Here is a 19,024-nt window from a genome sequence, read left to right as displayed (position 1 = left end):
TGCCTTTGTGTGCACTAAAATTAGAAACTACTTAACTGATTTAACCCCGCTTTGTAGTAAGATTCACTTAAAATTTGTTGTTTTTCGTTTCAAATTGATTGTACAAAGCAATTTACATACAAAATAGTATTAAACTATTATAATTTCGAATACCACAGTTGCAAAGTAGCAGGCTCACTTAGTATCAATAACTACAGTTGGAGTACATATAAGTGCTTTGGGCGTGTCTCAGAGATATACATAAGATTGCGGAGTTTTTAATGATTCATTGTTTAGACTAGTTTTAAGTGTACAAGACATTTGGCGTACTATCGTATACGGATGGTGTATGATACATGAAGCCTATAATATCCTGCGCGCGCGCAGTTGAACGACCCGCGCGGAAGTACTTCCATAGTGATGCGATAATGTAGTAATTATCAACACTAATTGTTAAAAATAATTTAGAGTTTCAATTTCTTGCATACATTGGTAATATTCTTTATGTTGCTTTGGATATTATTTTTCCTGATATCTTCTAGGTAGATAGAGATCAAGGAAGCGAGTGGTAGAATTGTACCTACTGGTTTTTTATAGTGTAAACTTTCTAAAGATTCTAATAGCATTATGTCGTTGCTCGCAAACAATTTTGCATTTACGATGTTCTTTAGTAATATTAATTGCTTTGTTTTTTTTTTTAGAAATATTACTGATTTCATGATTTTTAGCTATTGTTTTGTGCTCTTTGTTAGTTTTCATCGTTTCTAACTTCAGTATTTATTTTAGGCACATTTTTGTTAATATTTTGCTTCGTGGCTTATCTTTTCACGGTCATGCTCTTAAACTTCAAACAAGATTTTGTTATATATCGTGAAGGATGATTGCGGAAAGGAGTAAATTTGAACTTTTGTCAGTTGGTTGGGACAAAAGAAACAAACAAAGAAGGTATTGCTGTCAAAGAGAAGGAATTAGGAGTTTACCGTGGTATGGGCTGTCTTCCACTTTGAGATGCAAAGTGGAAGACTTCCTCTTTAAATTCTGGCCTTTCCCACACTTAACGGGTCAAAGATTTCTAATTAGTTGTGCTCTGTTTCTAGAATATTATCTAGATAGATTTTTGATTAGTCACAAGAATTGAAACTGATTTATGATGATTCATTTAATCCCCACGATGGTACGGTGAACACTTATCACTCATCTGTAACCCCATTTAAAGGACAATACATATCTCAATCATGTACTGATTAGGTCTATTGCAGTCGTGACTATAAAAATAAATCATGTTGTCGGTCTGTTTGCGTTACCCGTTCGGGAGGTGCGTGGGCGATAACTGTTGGCGTTTGTAATTTGACGGTGCTATGATAATATTGCCATTGCGAATTAAATGTCTTCAACTCATTACAAATGGTTCACTTGATGTTAAAAGGAATTTAGTGAACAATCGTACCCATACAGTATCTTTAGAAGATTATTTGACACAGCAGCTGACTGTAGCATACCTTTTGCCGTGCCAATCACTAAAGACACTGCGGAAGATACTTAAGAAATTTAGCAAAAATAAGTCGTACTGCTTTGTCTGCAATCTATAATATATATATTAAATATTAAAGATATACCAAAATCTGGCCCCTTCATATTTTTCATCAAATAGACTAGATGTAATTTTTAAGAAGCTATTGTAGCCAAGTAATTCTTGCACATTAAATTCCAACATTTCAGTTGCATTTCTATCAGCAGCAATCATTCTCGTATAATTTAAGTTATTCTATAAAGAAAACGGATTTATATTTAATTGTATATGCAGCTATTTTAATAATACGTAAATGTAGGCTTGTATTTTGATGGGCATACGTTATAAGTATTACTTAAAATGTGATTCTATAATGTTTCCAAATATAACAAAAATGAATTAAGATTTTTCAACCATTTAATGTTTTGCTTTTGAAACTTTAAAATAGAGTTTATTAATAATATTATTGATATAATAATAAAGAGATAAATCAGCGTTTTAGTTGGTTCTTAAAGAATTTTTTGAATATTCACTAATGACCTTTATCTTACAGTATTTGATGATGGTAAGGTAGGATCGATATTTACTGCAAATAAGTCACATTCTACAAACAAATCCACATATCATTAAGATTCTCATCATTCTGTGTGAGTATTCTATTACAACCTGCCTAATAAGTACACCTCAGATTTTATCAAAACGGTCAATACCCATATAGGGTTATTAGATCTTATAGTGTGAACGTACGTACCTTTGCCCATAAATGCTAGATAGCTCTGACTCACATATATGCTATTTGATACTAGGAAAAATATCTTTATTGCATTGTATTAAAACTTACACAAATTTTTACGTGTGGGTGATAGTGTTTGTTTTAAGCACGATGCTCTATTTATTTTAATTTGTTGCATTTGGTTTTGCCTTTTTACCTACAAGGTAATTGTCTTTTTTGTAATCATTATTATCTTCCTACTTTTATTCTGAATTAGACTGCTAAAAGCATTACCTTTTTCATAAGACATTGTTATTTTAGTATCATCAATTTTGAATTGATGCCTATTACGCTTCAATGATGGCATTGTAATGGAAGAAGTTTCTAATCTAATATGTTTAAGCATTAATTTTTTTCTCAGGATGTCTATTGTCTTGGGTATTGAACCTAAAATAGGTTTCCTTCTACGTCACGCATGTGCGTCAGTACGGTAATGAATTTCAACCAATCGTAATATGATGATTGTGTGATCTTTGGCATAATAATCGATATCTAATCTTTCTTTGCAAGTATCATCAAGAATTGTACAGACTTCAATACAACTATTAATGCCTTCATTTCATGTTGCAATGAAATCATATTAACAATGTTTCTTGTTTCACGTATTACATAAAGGACCTGTTGATCATGGAGCAGTGCTTGCCCTGGCCTAGGTCTGACTAGAAAAAAGATGGTGGTATTTAGTGCTGCATTAATTAAGTGGCGGCCTCGGTCGGCCTTGGCCACCGTTTGCACAGATGCGCGGGCGCCGCCACGCTCGCGCGTGACTCACTGCACGATATGGCGGGAAAAAATGTTTGCATATGCTATGAAGCATGCTGAAAACACGTTAATTAATACTGAATAGAGGTCTTGGTAGTGCATAGCGATAATGAGTATCCTCATATTATATGATAGTAATAAATGTGTTGGACTATATACGTGCATGATTTGAAATAATATGTCCTAAAACGTAGATCTAATATTTTATGGACTCAATACTACGAGATTTGGAAATTTGTACAAAATTGATAAATGCCTTAAGAGCATCAAATTCAAATTCAAATTCAAAAATCATTTATTCATGTAGGACAATTTAGCCGCTTATGAACGTCATATTTTTACATTATAATTTTATTTTTTCCCTACCGTCCAGTTCGGTATATAGATCCAATTGAGAAGAACTGGCAAGAAACTCAATTGAATTACTTTTTTTTAAAGCCAGTTTATTTACAATGTATTTTTATATAGGTGTCTATGTCTAACATTAAATGAAAATTTAGTGCATGAACAACTATTGCCATGCACACTCGTCATTCAAGTAATCGTTTAGTGAGTAATAGGCTTTGCTCAGTAAATATGATTTAACAGATGTTTTGAATTTATTTAAGGGTAATTCCAACATATCCTTTGGTATCTTATTGTAAATTTTTATACCTATTCCCATAAAAGACATATTAACTTTTTCTAAACGATACTTGGGGACAGCAAGTTTTTCTTTAAATCTAGTATTAATATTATGAATATTGCTGTTTTTTGGAAATAAGTCAAGATTTTTATGAACATATAGGATATTTGAATATATAAATTGAGAAGCAACGGTGAGAATATTTGCCTCTCTATCTATTATAAAAGTAACTGTAGAAAAGACTAGAAGGGTCTATATTATAAGTATGCCGCCTGTTTTGGAAGTTTGGAAGTTTTATTCCGGTTTACAACCGGAAGATATTATGTAAATTTATACCGAAATATATACCGACGGCGAAATTATAGCAAGATTTTAGAATCGTTGGAATAAAAGCAATTCTTATGAACTACCACAATTCTACTATTAATGTAATTATTTTTCACTTCACAGAATAATTACAGCTACAATTGCGACATCATTGTATTTGCGGTCTGCGTTACTATGTTTAATAAAGTCTTTAGGTACATTGCTATGGACCCATATCGTTTGTCATCGTCTATTAAAAGAGTGTTTTGGCCTTCGTGATGTTTATACTCATTTTTTGCTTCATTTTTTGTCTGGAAGCTCTCATCTTCATAGCATTACGTTAACGGATTAGACTTGTTGTTTTTTTGTGCATAATTTTATTAGTACGTGCTGTTTGTTCTAGGAAGACTGTATTAAATAGTGTATAATTATCTGTATTTAGAGGAAAATTGGTACGAGTTATGGAGATATGTCTTCGGGCAATAGTTTGTCGACGTCTTTTATTAGTATGAATGTACATCTTATTTATACTATACGTAGCGCTCTATTGGTTTAGGGAATTTAGTCAACGCCAGCAAGAACTATGGATATATTGCAATGGTCTCAAGTAAGACTTTAAGCTTCGGTAATGCTGTCCTTTGTTGAACTTTATTTTAATTCTGGTTGAATTCCTCTTGGTTTTGTAGTTTACACTTAAATTTGTAATAGTTTTCAGCATACCCTGAAAAGATTTTTTGTCTTCAATGTTTGAAGTTTATTCGCTTCATTAAATATAAAAATTAAGTTATGCTATTTACTTGCATCTCCTTTAAATATTGTATAAATAAAACAAGCTCACTTTAAATGTAGGAACCACAAATAACTTAAGTTCACATAAAATCGGCCATAAAATATCATGAGCGGGGCATTTCTCGAACGTGAAATACTGATGATGTGAATCACCGCGTGCCTGTAGTTCTGACACTGCTTTCTTTGTGACCACACGTCTGATACATACCTACTGTCCGGTTCTTGACAGTGTGACATCGATCGACAGTATACGGCCGGTCGCATTATGAAATAATTATATGCTAGAAGATTTCAAGCGAATTTGACGCTAGCGTCGAAATATAATAATGATATTTTAGGAAAATTCATCCAGCTCCATATAATCTTTTGGGATTAGATTAGTTATGGGTACTAGACAACTAATGTAAATACTTAGATACATTTTTGTAAAGGTATAAAGAAAAACACAGACCATTGATATTTGTACTATGCGAGGAATCAAATCCGCGACCATCGGTAGTAAGGCAGTGTAAACCTCTAGACCACCAAAGCCGTTATATAATAGTTATGCTAGTCTGAATCTCATGTTATTAAGCTTGCTGGTGTATAACTGTATATTAGGCCCTGGAGACAGATATATCAAATTCTGCTTTTCTTGTAAAGACATGATCATAATTCAATATTTTTCAACAGTAGCTTTTGTTGAATATAAATACTACAATATTCATACATATTCGTTTCACTTATAATATTTTTCTTTTATTCATCACTTCTTCATTTAGAAGAAAACTCAAGTACGCATCATCCCGTTTCCCATATTTGTGCGACGTCTTTAAAATCTTACTTTTTTTCTAGTTCGACTTCGATTCGATCGATCGATCGATTTATAATTCGATTATTTTTTTCAAAAATATATTCGACCCTATGCTTTTCTATTATATATGTTAGTGTTATAAATATATGTTGAGTGACTATTAATACTGATTTCATTATTAGTAAAATAAAATAAACAGAGAAGTATGTATACACATATATAAACTTCTGTAAATATTTACGCATGTCGTGGCAACCAGTAATTAAGTCAACACTATATACCTGAACTTTTGCAAGTGATAATAATTGTAACCTCATAGTGTAAGTCTTGTTGGTCGCTCAAATAAATAATGAAATATATAAATTAGCTTACTAGTAATTTGTTGTTAAGCAACAAATCCATAATCCTGAATTCGTAATGTGAAATACTTTTAGGTCAATCGAATTCTAGTTAAATAGAAATGTATGTACAACAGATGGTTGCATTACTAGTGACACCTGTAAAAAAATAAGCTGTGAACCATGCAACAGCTGAGGAATAGGGTTGTCAAAATCAGAATTAGTATTTTTATTAATATTTAATATATTTTGTCATTGCAGGTCGAAATCATTATTGTATTTATGTTATTTTACTTGATTTTACGGTTACCACCTCGGGACGGTAAATTGTATTACATCACTAGTACTTATCTATATATCATCATCATCATCAGTCCACTGCAGTCCACTGCTGGACAAAGGCCTATTTATTCCAAAAAAATTAGATCAATGTAAAAACATTCATTCGCGTACTTGTAGACTATAATAATAATAATTACACAGCTACATGTGGTCCCAAGATAAGAAATTTTGTTACGGGTGCTAGAGAATAGAATACTTAAATACATTTTTTTATAAATACATACATAATATACGTAGAAAACCGCAGAGCAATACAAACAATTATAGTCATGTTTGTACCATGTGAGGAATCGAATCCGCGACCATTGGAAATAAGTCGATTTGCTAAACCGATAAACCATTGCTTTATTGTAAAATTTGTGTGGTTACAACCCTGGTTGTGAAATATGTTTCATACAAGAGTGTCGTTCAAACCTCATATTAGTCAACTAATGCCAAGTTTCTTATATGGCAGTGGATTGATACGACCATATAAGGTAGGCCCCTCGTGGAAACCGTGTCGCATAACTTCTTGTGCCTTTCGTGGCCGGTCGATTGCGACATTGTTCATTTTGATCGCAATGAACTTTTGTATGGAAAAAATTAGGGAATTGGTGACTGTAATGATAAAGATGTGTAGAGTCATTAAATTACAATAGGGTTATTGTAATGTTCAATGGTAAGAGTATACTGTATGGTCTCATACAAGTGGTTATGGTTTTTTATTTGCTCAACAATTACTTGAATGACGAGAGTGCATGGCAATAGTTGTTCATGCACGGGATTTTCATTTAATGTTAAACATAGACACCTATATAAATAAACTGGCATTTAAAAAAAAATAAGAAATTCAATTGAGTTTCCTGCCAGTTCTTCTTCAATCGATTCGGTATACTGGACGGTAGGGAAAAAAATATTAATATAAAATCTTGACGTACATAAGCGGCTAAAATGACCTACCTAAATGAATGATTTTTGAATTTGAATTTGAATGATTTGCAAGATGTAAAAATAAAATTATCCTTGAACAATTTACATTACGCGTAGTCCCAAGCCAAACTTGTGTTATCAGTCTTAAACACATGATATTAAAGAATTAATTAAAGAATTTATTTAAACCAAAAACAAAGTTATACCAATAACATATTAAACGTAAACAACTACATTAGTTTACAAAAAAAACTGTGTTGCAGTTATTTGCGCCCATCTCCAGAGCATTGTATATAAGTACATACATACATTTTGTTTTCTAAATCTATACATAATATACATAGAAACACCCAGACCTGATGGTAAGGGGTAACAGTGGCCTATATATATGAACAGCACTACAGACATCACGTTATCACGTGACATCCGTGATACAACTCATGCGTTGTCATTCCAGAGGACGAAGATATCATGTATTTTCCTGTAATTTCACTGCCTAATCTGGACCCTACAATCGAAACAGCTCGCAAATCAAGCTACTTGGCGACTGAAATAGGTGAGATTGTGGTCTTTTTAAAGCATAGGAGACAAACGAGCGTGCAGCTCAACTGATGGTACGTGATTACCGCCGCCCATGAGCACCCGTAACATTAGGGGAATTGCAAGTACGTTGACGATCTCTTAAGAAGGAATAAGCACATTTCTTGATTTCAGTATGTGGTCTTTTTAAAGCATAGGAGACAAACGAGCTTGCAGCTCAACTGATGGTACGTGATTACCGCTGCCCATGAGCACCCGTAACGTTAGGGGAATTGCAAGTACGTTGACGATCTCTTAAGAAGGAATAAGCACATTTCTTGATTTCAGTATGTGGTCTTTTTAAAGCATAGGAGACAAACGAGCGTGCAGCTCAACTGATGGTACGTGATTACCGCTGCCCATGAGCACCCGTAACATTAGGGGAATTGCAAGTACGTTGACGACCTCTTAAGAAGGAATAAGCACATTTCTTGATTTCAGTATGTGGTCTTTTTAAAGCATAGGAGACAAACGAGCGTGCAGCTCAACTGATGGTACGTGATTACCGCCGCCCATGAGCACCCGTAACATCAGGGGAATTGTAAGTGCATTGCCGACCATTTGAGAAGGAATAAGCTCATTTCTTGATTTCAATATCGTATCGGTTTGGAAATACCATTGCTGGAAGGTGATAATATGGTAGTGCGTGGCAAAAAGTATCCGAAAAAATGCACGGTAGAGAACGTGCTATCAGAGGAATGCGCAATACTTTCTTTTCTTTTTTTTGTTATTTATTTATCTTGTGTCTTTGTTATGTAAAGATATAATAGCGTAGGTATTAATTAAGCGATAAACGATTAAGACGGTTAAAACATTAGCAACGTTAATTTGACTATTGGAAATGGGTAAAACAATTTGGTTATCTCTCGGTTTCCGGTTATATGAAGATAGAGGTTGCATTCGTGTTCCAAATAGTTGAAATGTTTAATATATTTACGTGGTTTTAGTATTTTTGTGTTTTAGTAGAGGTAAATTAAAGTATGTATGTACAATAGTGTTTTATTTGTTTTTACATTTCAACGAGCTGTCTATGTTAATGTATGTGTTGCAATATTTCGAGACCTCTATGATAATATTGTATATCGTAGCTACCGTCCTCTTGGGTTCATTACAAGATCAACTAAAAACTTTCGGCAGAGTAGAAGCTTCATTAGTATCTATTACTCACTCGTACGTAGTATTTTTGAATAGTATAATATAATAATAATATAATAATCTCAAGATGTCACACAGTCTAGACCCAGTGTTTTATTTGTGTTATAGGTACTAGATAACTGATACATATACATATATATATTATTTTTGTGAAATACATAAATATTATACATAGAAAACACCCAGACCGATACAAACAATCATACTCATGTATACAAATGTTTGTGCCGTGCGAGATCGAACCCGCGACCATCGGTCGTACAGCGGTAGCAGCTTAATTAGCTAAACCACCGTACGTCGTCAAAATAAATCTAAAGTCTAAAAAAATATAACTCGGCTATCTGGTCTCCCTTCTATAGACTACATAGCAACCGAATTGAAAGTATTCAAAGACGTTATTTAAAGATACTTAGCTATAGATCCGGCTTAGGTCGTAAACTTGCATCTTACAGTGAACGTCTGAAATACTTTAATCTGGACCCTTTATATATAAGACGACAAAATAATGACCTAACCTTGTTATATAAAATTATTCATCAACAGTTGGACCCGTCCACTCTTCTTTCTCCATTAAACTTTAATACGAGATTTATATCACGCAACCGTAATTATAACACCTTCTATCTTCAGGTTTACTCAAATAATACTTCTTATTAAAATCCAATAGTTCGAATGTTTCGCCAATACAATGAAATTCTTGTCTCGAATAGAAATATAGATATTTTCCATTCAACGCTGGTCCAGTTCCGGAGACAATTAAATTTCCACCGTAAAGAGACAAATTATATTTAACATTGTACCAATTTTCTTTTCTTTAATATAAATAAAATTCTGTTAACATGATAATTCATTGCATTACGTAGTTATATATTATTTTCTATTTAGTTTACTTTTCATTATATATCCTTATCTAGCGTATATTGAATGCGTCTATATAATTTAGCTCTTAGGCATACATAGTGTTGGATTACAATCCAGTTTTGTACCGAACTACACGCTCCTATTATATTATTATATTGACTGTAATCTGTTTTGTATGCTAATAAATAAATAAATAAATATATATATACTTATTCATTTAAAGGCCAGAACTATATTATAGCTGTATAATATTATTTGCATGCCTACTGTAAAAAGGCATATTACACCGCTGCCTGCTGATATCATTACTGTGGCTTAATTGTTTACTATCTTGTCTGGTTTTTTTTTCGGACTACTCTAATGCTGTTGGCCGCAGCTGGCCTTTACAGCTTCACCGGACGTTAGGGGGCGAGTGCAGATGGCACTCCAAACCCGCGGAAGGACTTATGGAGCGGCTGAAGGCCAACTCCTGCCTGACGGATACAACTGAGGGCACCACTAGGGGTTTGAACCTCGGCTCAGGCCGTCGTAATATCGATCCCCGTTTGAATTGGACGGTGGATCGATCGAAGGAATGCAAATAAACGATTTACTTATGTACTTAAATTATTTCATACTAAATCATCTACTTAATTAAACTTTTCTATTTAACATACTATTTGATGTTAACCCTAACTTCGTCAGTATTGAATAGTTACATTTTATATTTTTTATTAAAATAACTAAAATAAAATCAGCTTAAATTACTCCTTATAATAATAGTTATACGCGACTGAAAGTGACGTCACAACTGTTCCACCCGTTTCTGAGATCAGCAAGACCAGTCCATCTCGTCTGTTTTTGCTGATCTCAGGAGCTAACATTTTTTTTATTAATTTTGTCTAAGTACTGTGTTTAACTTGTTTGTAAATATATTTATTTTTTGTGCATGTGAACAGCTATTAAATTGAAATTACAAACAGACAATTCAATTTTTGTTTATTTGTATGGATCAATCAATATTCTCCGTTAGGACTAAGCTGTATACTCGATAGAAATTTTCAATTGAAACAATTTCAAAATTCATCGTTCCAATTAGTAAATATGTATATAAATCTTTGAATACGACGTAGTTTTGCAATTAAATGTCTCTACATTATATATAATTAATAATTAGATGTTCTTTGTGCAATCGTAAACAAGAGGTCAGATCGCAAATTGATTCGTTTCGATGCCCTGTGCTCGGCGCCTATCAGTAGTATGTGCCGTTTGATGTAGCCGCTACTAGACCACATAAATTGGCTTATTGATAACGCAGATGAAGTCATCTAAGTTATCTGCTGTTTCTAAGATTCTAAAGGCATGTGTATAATAGAATTAATTGGCTCCTACACAACAATAATGATAGACAACAACAATTGTAGTCCACGTTGACTCTTGTTTTGTAATATGTCTCTAATGCTGTTGGCCGCAGCTGGCCTTTACAGCTTCACCGGACGATAGGGGACGAGTGCAGATGTGAGTGTGCGAGTGAAGCCTGTGAAAACACCAGGCTTCTGCGCGTCTGGGAGGTGCTTGGCTAGCTACTCTAGTAGTCTCGGCTCTACATGCACAACGGCTCAGATGAGGGGGTAAATGATAAGAATAGGGTCCATATACGGTCGGAGTAAACTGCTTAGGATTGTGAATATCAACATATGTATTGTGATACTATTTAAAGGACTATTGGCACTTTCCATCAGATCCCCAAATTGTTCTAGTTAAAAATTAATAGTTAATGGTGGAAGTAAATTCTAAGGTGTTACATAATAATAATAATAATAACCTCAGGACAATTCACATAGCGCCATCTAGACCCAAGTTAAGGCTTGTGTTATGGGTACTATACAACTGAGATAAATAGATTAGTAATACATACATATTATACATAGAAAACACTCAGACCGATACAAACAATCATACTCATGAATACAAATGTTTGTGCCGTGCGAGGAATCGAACCCGCGACCATCGGTAGTAAGGCGGTGTGCTAAACCGCTAGACCACCGAGGCCGTCGGATATGAATGTGGATGGTTATAAGGGTAGAGGAAGACCGAAACAGAGATGGATGGACTGTGTAAAAGATGATATGGTGAGAAAGGGAGTAAATAACGGGATGACTGCGAACAGAGATGAATGGAAGAGAAAAACATATTACGCCGACCACAAATAAATGGGATAAGGAAGAAGCAGATGATGATGATGGTGGAAGTAAATTAACAGCAGATTCAAACTCCATGCCCATTTCGTTATTAGTACGATTCGACCACAAACGGTATTGTATTCTAGGAAAAATGCAGTGCTAATGAATTCAAATAGTCATTGTATGACACGAACACACGACTCGGCATTAGTGTGTACAATACGTCCCAATTAGAAGAAACTAATAATTCTCTTGTTAATTGGTTGTTTGCGCTCTGATTTTAAAGCTGACTCTATGATCTTTACTTGACCTGGTTTGTTATTTTGACGTTTCGTTTATGATTTATTTGACATTTTTTATACATAGAATAATTCATATATTGTTTAGATATATAGATAGATAAATTTCAACATTTAACATTTACAAACACATAATACATGAGATATATTTTATAAATGATTTAGTTCCAAGCTAAACAAAGTACTAGGTAACTGATATAAACACATAGATTCTTTTTTGGAAATACGTCCGTAATATCTCATATGTCCAGCAATGGAATGCTGATGATGATGATTATAATAAACATAGAAAACACCCAGACTGATACAAACAATCATACTCATAAATACAAAAGTTTGTACCGTGCGAGGAATCGAACTCGCAACCATGAGACGTAAAGCGGTGTACTACACCACAAGACAACCGAGACTGACTTTAATTATTCTAGAAGCACTAGAATAATTAAAGATATCCTCGGTGGACCATTGGTTTAGCCATACAATATCTATAATATTCAACACGGACGAAGTCGAGTCAAACCACTAGAGCATGATCACGGCATCTTACAAGTTCCTATTTCCTTGAACTGTTAAGTAATATGCACTTCCGTTTGTGAGCATGTCACGTCTGTATATTGATTGAGTAACCGTGTACAGTGTAACCCCACGAGAAGAAAGGCTTCAGAAAACAATGACGATATCCGTATCCGCTCAAGAAGTGAATCACACGGATGATCTCGCGCATCCGCGTCTGTATTGGAATTGATTGAGAGATATTGTTTATATTACAATATCATATTAAGTACGAATACATACGATATTTATTTATTTACTATCTTTACTACACAACTTTGTGTGCACACTTAACTTACTTTTATAATCATTTCCCAATTTACAAAATTTCTTTTTAAATTATAGTCTATGTGTTATTCTGAAATACTGTCAAGTTTCTTAAAAATTCGATCAGTAGTTTTTGCGTGAAAGAGTAACAAACCACCATCCATACATTCGTACTTACAAACTTTGGGTATATACATATTATCAGTAAGACTAAGTCTTTAGTGCAATAGGAAGGTATTACAACGAACAGAATTGAAAAAATAATAGGGTAAGAAGATACAAATAATGCTCTTATAGTTAAGTAATCTCTTTGGGATAACCTTTGGGTAGAGGACGTTCTTGAAACAATAGAATAGAATATAAATAATCTTTATTCAAATAAACTCAATATAAGCACTTTTGTGAACAAAAAATATTCATAACCACTCATTTGGAATGCTGGTTCATCACAAGAAGAACGAGCAAGAAACCGACGTGGTAATGTTGTAATTCCAAGCGGCAATACGACATCAAATTTACTAGAGGGAAGGGGATTGTTAGTGATGTGGATTGATGACACTCATTGCTAGCAATACCATGTCAGGTTGACCACGCGGTTCCTCCTGGAAATATTTGTTACGATGGGCTAACTGACCTGATCTCAAGCACATATTATCATCCCCCTCGGACGCATAACGTAAACCGTTAACGCAGACGGGTGCACCATTACATTATCATCCATTAAAAAAACATCGAATTTACTCACTCGATAATGTACGTACATTCTGTATTGCCTACCATCTTGTTGCTCGTTAAGTGGATATTTACTGTCTCATACTCCTTAACACCCAATGATGAGATGTTAACATAGTCCGTATCAAATTTCCATCAACCGCTCGTTGTCCAAACAATCAAGTGTCATTGAATGTGACGAAATTCTAATTTAAAACGCATCCCAAGCAAACTGGACCGTATGCCCTTGCAATAGAGACGTGCGAGTTGGTCCACCAAGAATGATGATGTTGTATGGTTATGGGATAATTGTTTATCGATCGTTGAGTACTAAAGATATATTGGTTCAACAAATCAACACTAATACTTAAGTTACAAGTATAAAGCCACTTTCTGAAGTGAATTTATTGATTAAAATAGATATTTTTTTAAAATAAAAGTAGCCGAAGTTAATCCTTAAAACATTAGTATTATGTGACTGAAAGTTCCGTCAAAATCAGTCCAACCGTTTCAAAGATTAGCAAGAACAGCAGACAAACAGATAAAATTTAACGTATTAAAATATTTTTTGATGTAAACACCGTACTACCGTAATATACATTCAAATGCATTTAGTAGCTTTTCAAATATATATTTTTTCAAGATAGTTTGAAAATTAATAATTACAAACAGACTCTTTAATTATCTTATTTACTTGTATAGATATCCTCAGTATTTTTTTTTATAGTTTAAGTCAAATATAATTGCGAATGTCGTGTTACAGAGCGTCTACAGAAGAAATACCACTTCAATACTTATTGCATGGTTAGCAAAAACGCGTGTCCTAACCTATATTATTTGTTCTTTCGCAGACATACTCCGGTCTCTTCTGCGTGGTAGTGAATCCATACAAGAGGCTGCCGATATATACAGAGAAGATCATGGAGAGGTATAAGGGCATCAAACGACACGAGGTGCCGCCACATGTATTCGCCATCACAGATACAGCCTACCGTTCTATGTTACAAGGTTAGTGCACATCATAACCCAATAGTCCTCCCCTACGACAAATCCCTCGTCCAATTGAAACGGGGATCAAAATTACGACAGCCTGAGCTGAGATTCAAACCCCTAGTGGTGCCCTCAGACTAAAGTCGTATCCATCAGGCATTCAGAGTCAAAGGCATCAGAGTTGACTTTCAGCCGCTCCATAAGTTCTTCTGCGAATTTGGAGTTACCGTAGCCTATGGATGCCTGAAATACCAGCGGTGCGCATTGCCGTTAACTATAATACTAAAAGTCTTTAATAATTATATTTATAAGTATGCCTTTTGTGTCCAGCGTCTTGTACGAAAGAAGACCTGAACAATGCGGCTGATTGTGCCATTGAAGTTGCCAAATTCTGGTCTAAACATGTTTAGGTATACCACTGACACAAAAGAAGAAGAATGTTCTTAACTTGTCCAAACAAAAGAATTGTATATTTATAACCCATTATAGTTATTTTCATTTGAGTAATTAATTACTCCTTTGGCCTCACTTGGTCTGGCTCTTCTAATTAATTGTTAATAAACGAAATATTCCGATACGATATCCAATATCTGTTTAAATAATACATTATACATAAAATTGGTGGTACCAACGATCGTTTTGAGTTTTATCGCTGGATAGTTACGTGTTCGTATTGCGTCGCGAGCTCCAACATTCGTATCTGAGACGAGTTTTAAAGGGCCCATATCTCGTCTCGGGCCATTAGTGAACAATTAGACAAATGGGCTAGAAACCAGTCGGTTATCTGAACACCGCGCCCGATACTAAAGCAACGCGATCACAAAGACCCTTTGTTACAGTTTTGTACGAATATGAATGTAGATTAGGTAGAAAACGAACACGAACATGGATTTCAAGTTATTTTATTTTATATGCTAACTATACTCCTCGGCGTTGAACGAGTTTGAAATATAGCAATTTTACTAGCTAAAAGTGTAGTCATTTTGGTTTAACTGCATGTCCAAAAGCATGGACCAATTTCATCGAGTTTAATTAGTTATTCTAGAAAATTTTCATAGTAGCATATTTTGCATGGATAGGTAAGGGACATGTAGCCTTAAAATATTTGCTTTATTATATTTTCGAAGATTCGTTCATCAGTGTGTCACAACGAAGGTGAACTAGAGACTCTTAGTAACAAAACGCGTCATCTTCCCAAGTTTAGAAGTAACATAGAGAGATAACAGACAGACGCCCACAAACTGTTTATATTATATAGTAAACAATGAGTAGTTTAAACAATTACTATCAGCACGATTACTCCGAGTATTGCAAACAAAACACTAACAAAGAACATTGTCTATTGCTTATTTGTACGATGATTTTTGAAGACGTTAATAGAGACGGGGGTTGTTTTGTGAAAATGAATAATATTAGCGATGGTTTACTATTAGTTTATATCTAAGACCCTACTCAAAATGTATTGATACATCAAGTTGCCTAGATCAGGTATCTCCAGATCAGTGACTGATACTTTATGTTCCAAGTTGGGGAAAAAAATACATCCGTTGCGTTAAAACTTTATGGGGTTTACTTACGGAAGGTAAATTTCTAGGCCTCCTTCAGCTTAGCGTGTTGCTGGCACACCCAGATACTTAGGACGATACCACCCATCTAAGGAATGCTGCTATCTATTGTCAGGGTTATAGCAATAAAAATTACCAAGAACAATATGTTATGAAGTAGTATCATAAGTATGAGATGAAACAACATAAGTAGAGAATTTAGAGAGGGGTATATTAAGGTTTCTTAAAGATGAGTAACACGTGTGACAGTGACTATATGTAACACCAGGGGTGTTTCAGGCGTCCATAGGCTACGGTAACCGTATATCATTAGATGGACAGCATGCTTATTTGCCATCGTAGTAGGTATAAATAAAATGAATCCTTCAAAATAGTCGAAATTTACGAAAAATCAAATGTAGAACACAAAATTCCCAACATACAACGAAGAGTCGCCTAATGAGTTGCAAGTACAAGTGATACGCCCACACTTGTCCGTAGATAGAATGGTGACAGAAAACAGTAGAAAGTGTACCCTTTACATTATAGTGAAGTGCACAGAGTAATTATTTTCGGTACTGCTACGATTGTTGCTTCTTCATTTGTCTGAGCGTTCGCCAGATAGCCTAACACACTGTTTTTGAGTAGGTATAAGATGTTTTGAAGTTGATTTGTCGAGTCTTCTAACATCGATGTCCTATTGTACCCTATAGTAAAATGTGGGCTGACATTTAAAAATTTTGTTAAGGTTTAGTGTCGATTTTTACTCATTAAGGATGATTTTTGCTTGGCAACAAATAAAATCGTCAAGTTTATCCGTAGTTTGGCTAATCACTTCGTATTCTATTTTTATCAATGTGTTACTGATAACAAATTGCATAATATGCTTATGTGAAGAATAACAGTCTGCTGCACGTCATACAATCCATCACTTTTATTTTCAGAAATTCAGAAACAATATACATTATACTTTACAAGTGTTTGAAATTGGAGATTATTATGTTACACAATTTTTGCTGGTTGTCATCAATATTTAGAAAATTCTCTTCCAATAGAAGACTTTGAAAATTCTCCAATTGGGTATTGTTTTATACTGTATTGCGTAACTAGTTCAAAAGCTTCACTGCTTGGAAACCTCCACTGTGCTTCCCAATATTTAGGGTAGGTTTTATTTATTTATTTATTTATTTATAATGCTACGGTGGTCCATTCTGTCGGTACTTTCTCATACGTCTCGGTTTTCACTTGTTTCATTATCAAGACTACAAAATCAGTTAATAGCACTGATATGATGTATAGATATGGTAAAGTCAATCTTCTATAATCCGTTCAATCAATGTGACAATATATGTATATTTTTTTAAATTAATAGTGTATTTTTTTTTTATTGGGTTGTTTGGGCTATTGTCAGATGTATAGCACTGCAACCTACATAGATCTATCGTGCTCGCCCTTTTACAAAGTTCGCTGCCTAGACCCGTCAGGGACAAGAATTGAAGGATATTCTTAAGAGCGATGGTTATTATCTCCTCGGGAAAGAGTGTAAACTTTCCAAAGGAGATATTTCGTTTATGTATGAGTGAGCTACAACCACATAGAATGTGTAGTGGCTTTTCCTCTTCAGTTTGGCAGAATCTGCAGATTTTTGTCGTGCATAGCCCTAGTACTATTAATAGTGTAACCCTGTACTGTAATATATTTAGTAGTAGACTAGTACTTAATTGTAAGATCTGAACGTACCTAGGTTTAATGGGATTATACTGTACCTATTATCATTAATATCGATGATAATAGATGACAATACTATGGTGCACCCGTCTGCGCTAACTGTTTACACTGGCGGGACACCAGTGGAGGATGATGAGATGAACACGAGGTCAGGGCAGTGAGCCCATCGTGACAAATTCACCAGGAGTTTATTATGATGGTTTCCAAGGGGAACTGCATGGAGGTAAACTTGATGGTACAATGGGGACATCAGTCCTGATCCTCAATCCCTATGCTGTATCTATTGCATATAAAATTTATGATAAAAAATTACTTCCAGATCGCGAAGATCAGTCAATTCTGTGTACGGGCGAGTCAGGTGCGGGCAAAACAGAGAACACCAAAAAGGTGATACAGTACCTCGCGTACGTCGCCGCTTCAAAACCCAAAGGATCCGGAGCGGTAAGATCTCTTCTTATATACACCTTATAAGTAATAATAATAGTAAGTAATGGTAGACGTGTAGACGAATTGAACTGTTTTGAAAATCATAAAGCTATAACGGGTAAGGTAACTTTAATTGAAAATTAAAGGATATATTTATTACACTATCATCTATTATGTAACGCCATATACCTTTTATATGATATGAAAATAAAAAAATACATAAATTAATCGTAACTTCTACAAGTAATATAAAATTATTTATTATTGAAAAAGTAAACTTAACAGTTTCTATATTGATAGATTGAGTATGTTGATAATAGTTTGATAGTGTAATGAGCCCTTTGTCCACAGTTTGTGGCATTACATTCAGTATGCCTGTGAGAACGCTTGTATTGAAATGTTTAGTATGGATGTCTTTGCCTGAATGATGGTTACTGAAAAAATATAAAAAATGGAACGATATTTTTTAAAAAAAAATGAAACGTATGTTTTTTTTTTATCAGGACATAATTATTTTAGAATTGTTGTTAACATGTATTGTAGTTATAGGTATTGTAAATTGTTATTGTTTTTTTTTTTTAATTGGAAGAGACAAAATCATTTTGCGGATAATTTGGCAGCTGTG

The 19,024-nt window shown here is 34.2% G+C and overlaps 1 protein-coding gene across 1 annotated transcript in view; it reads left to right on the top strand.

The window, feature by feature from the left end:
* Positions 1–19,024, top strand: part of LOC131852535 (myosin heavy chain, non-muscle) — a 110,208-nt gene that overhangs the window by 55,554 nt on the left and 35,630 nt on the right. The window contains exons 2-3 of the mRNA XM_059203213.1: positions 14,563–14,719; positions 18,293–18,414. Coding sequence (XP_059059196.1) covers positions 14,563–14,719; positions 18,293–18,414 — 279 coding nt within the window. The remainder of the gene's footprint in view (positions 1–14,562; positions 14,720–18,292; positions 18,415–19,024) is intronic.

Source organism: Achroia grisella, unplaced genomic scaffold (assembly GCF_030625045.1).
Source record: "Achroia grisella isolate CSIRO2021 unplaced genomic scaffold, CSIRO_AGI_Agris_v1 utg853, whole genome shotgun sequence".
Lineage (NCBI taxonomy): Eukaryota > Metazoa > Arthropoda > Insecta > Lepidoptera > Pyralidae > Achroia > Achroia grisella.
Note: the sequence above shows the minus strand (reverse complement) of the source record. Positions and strands in the feature narration are given on the sequence as shown.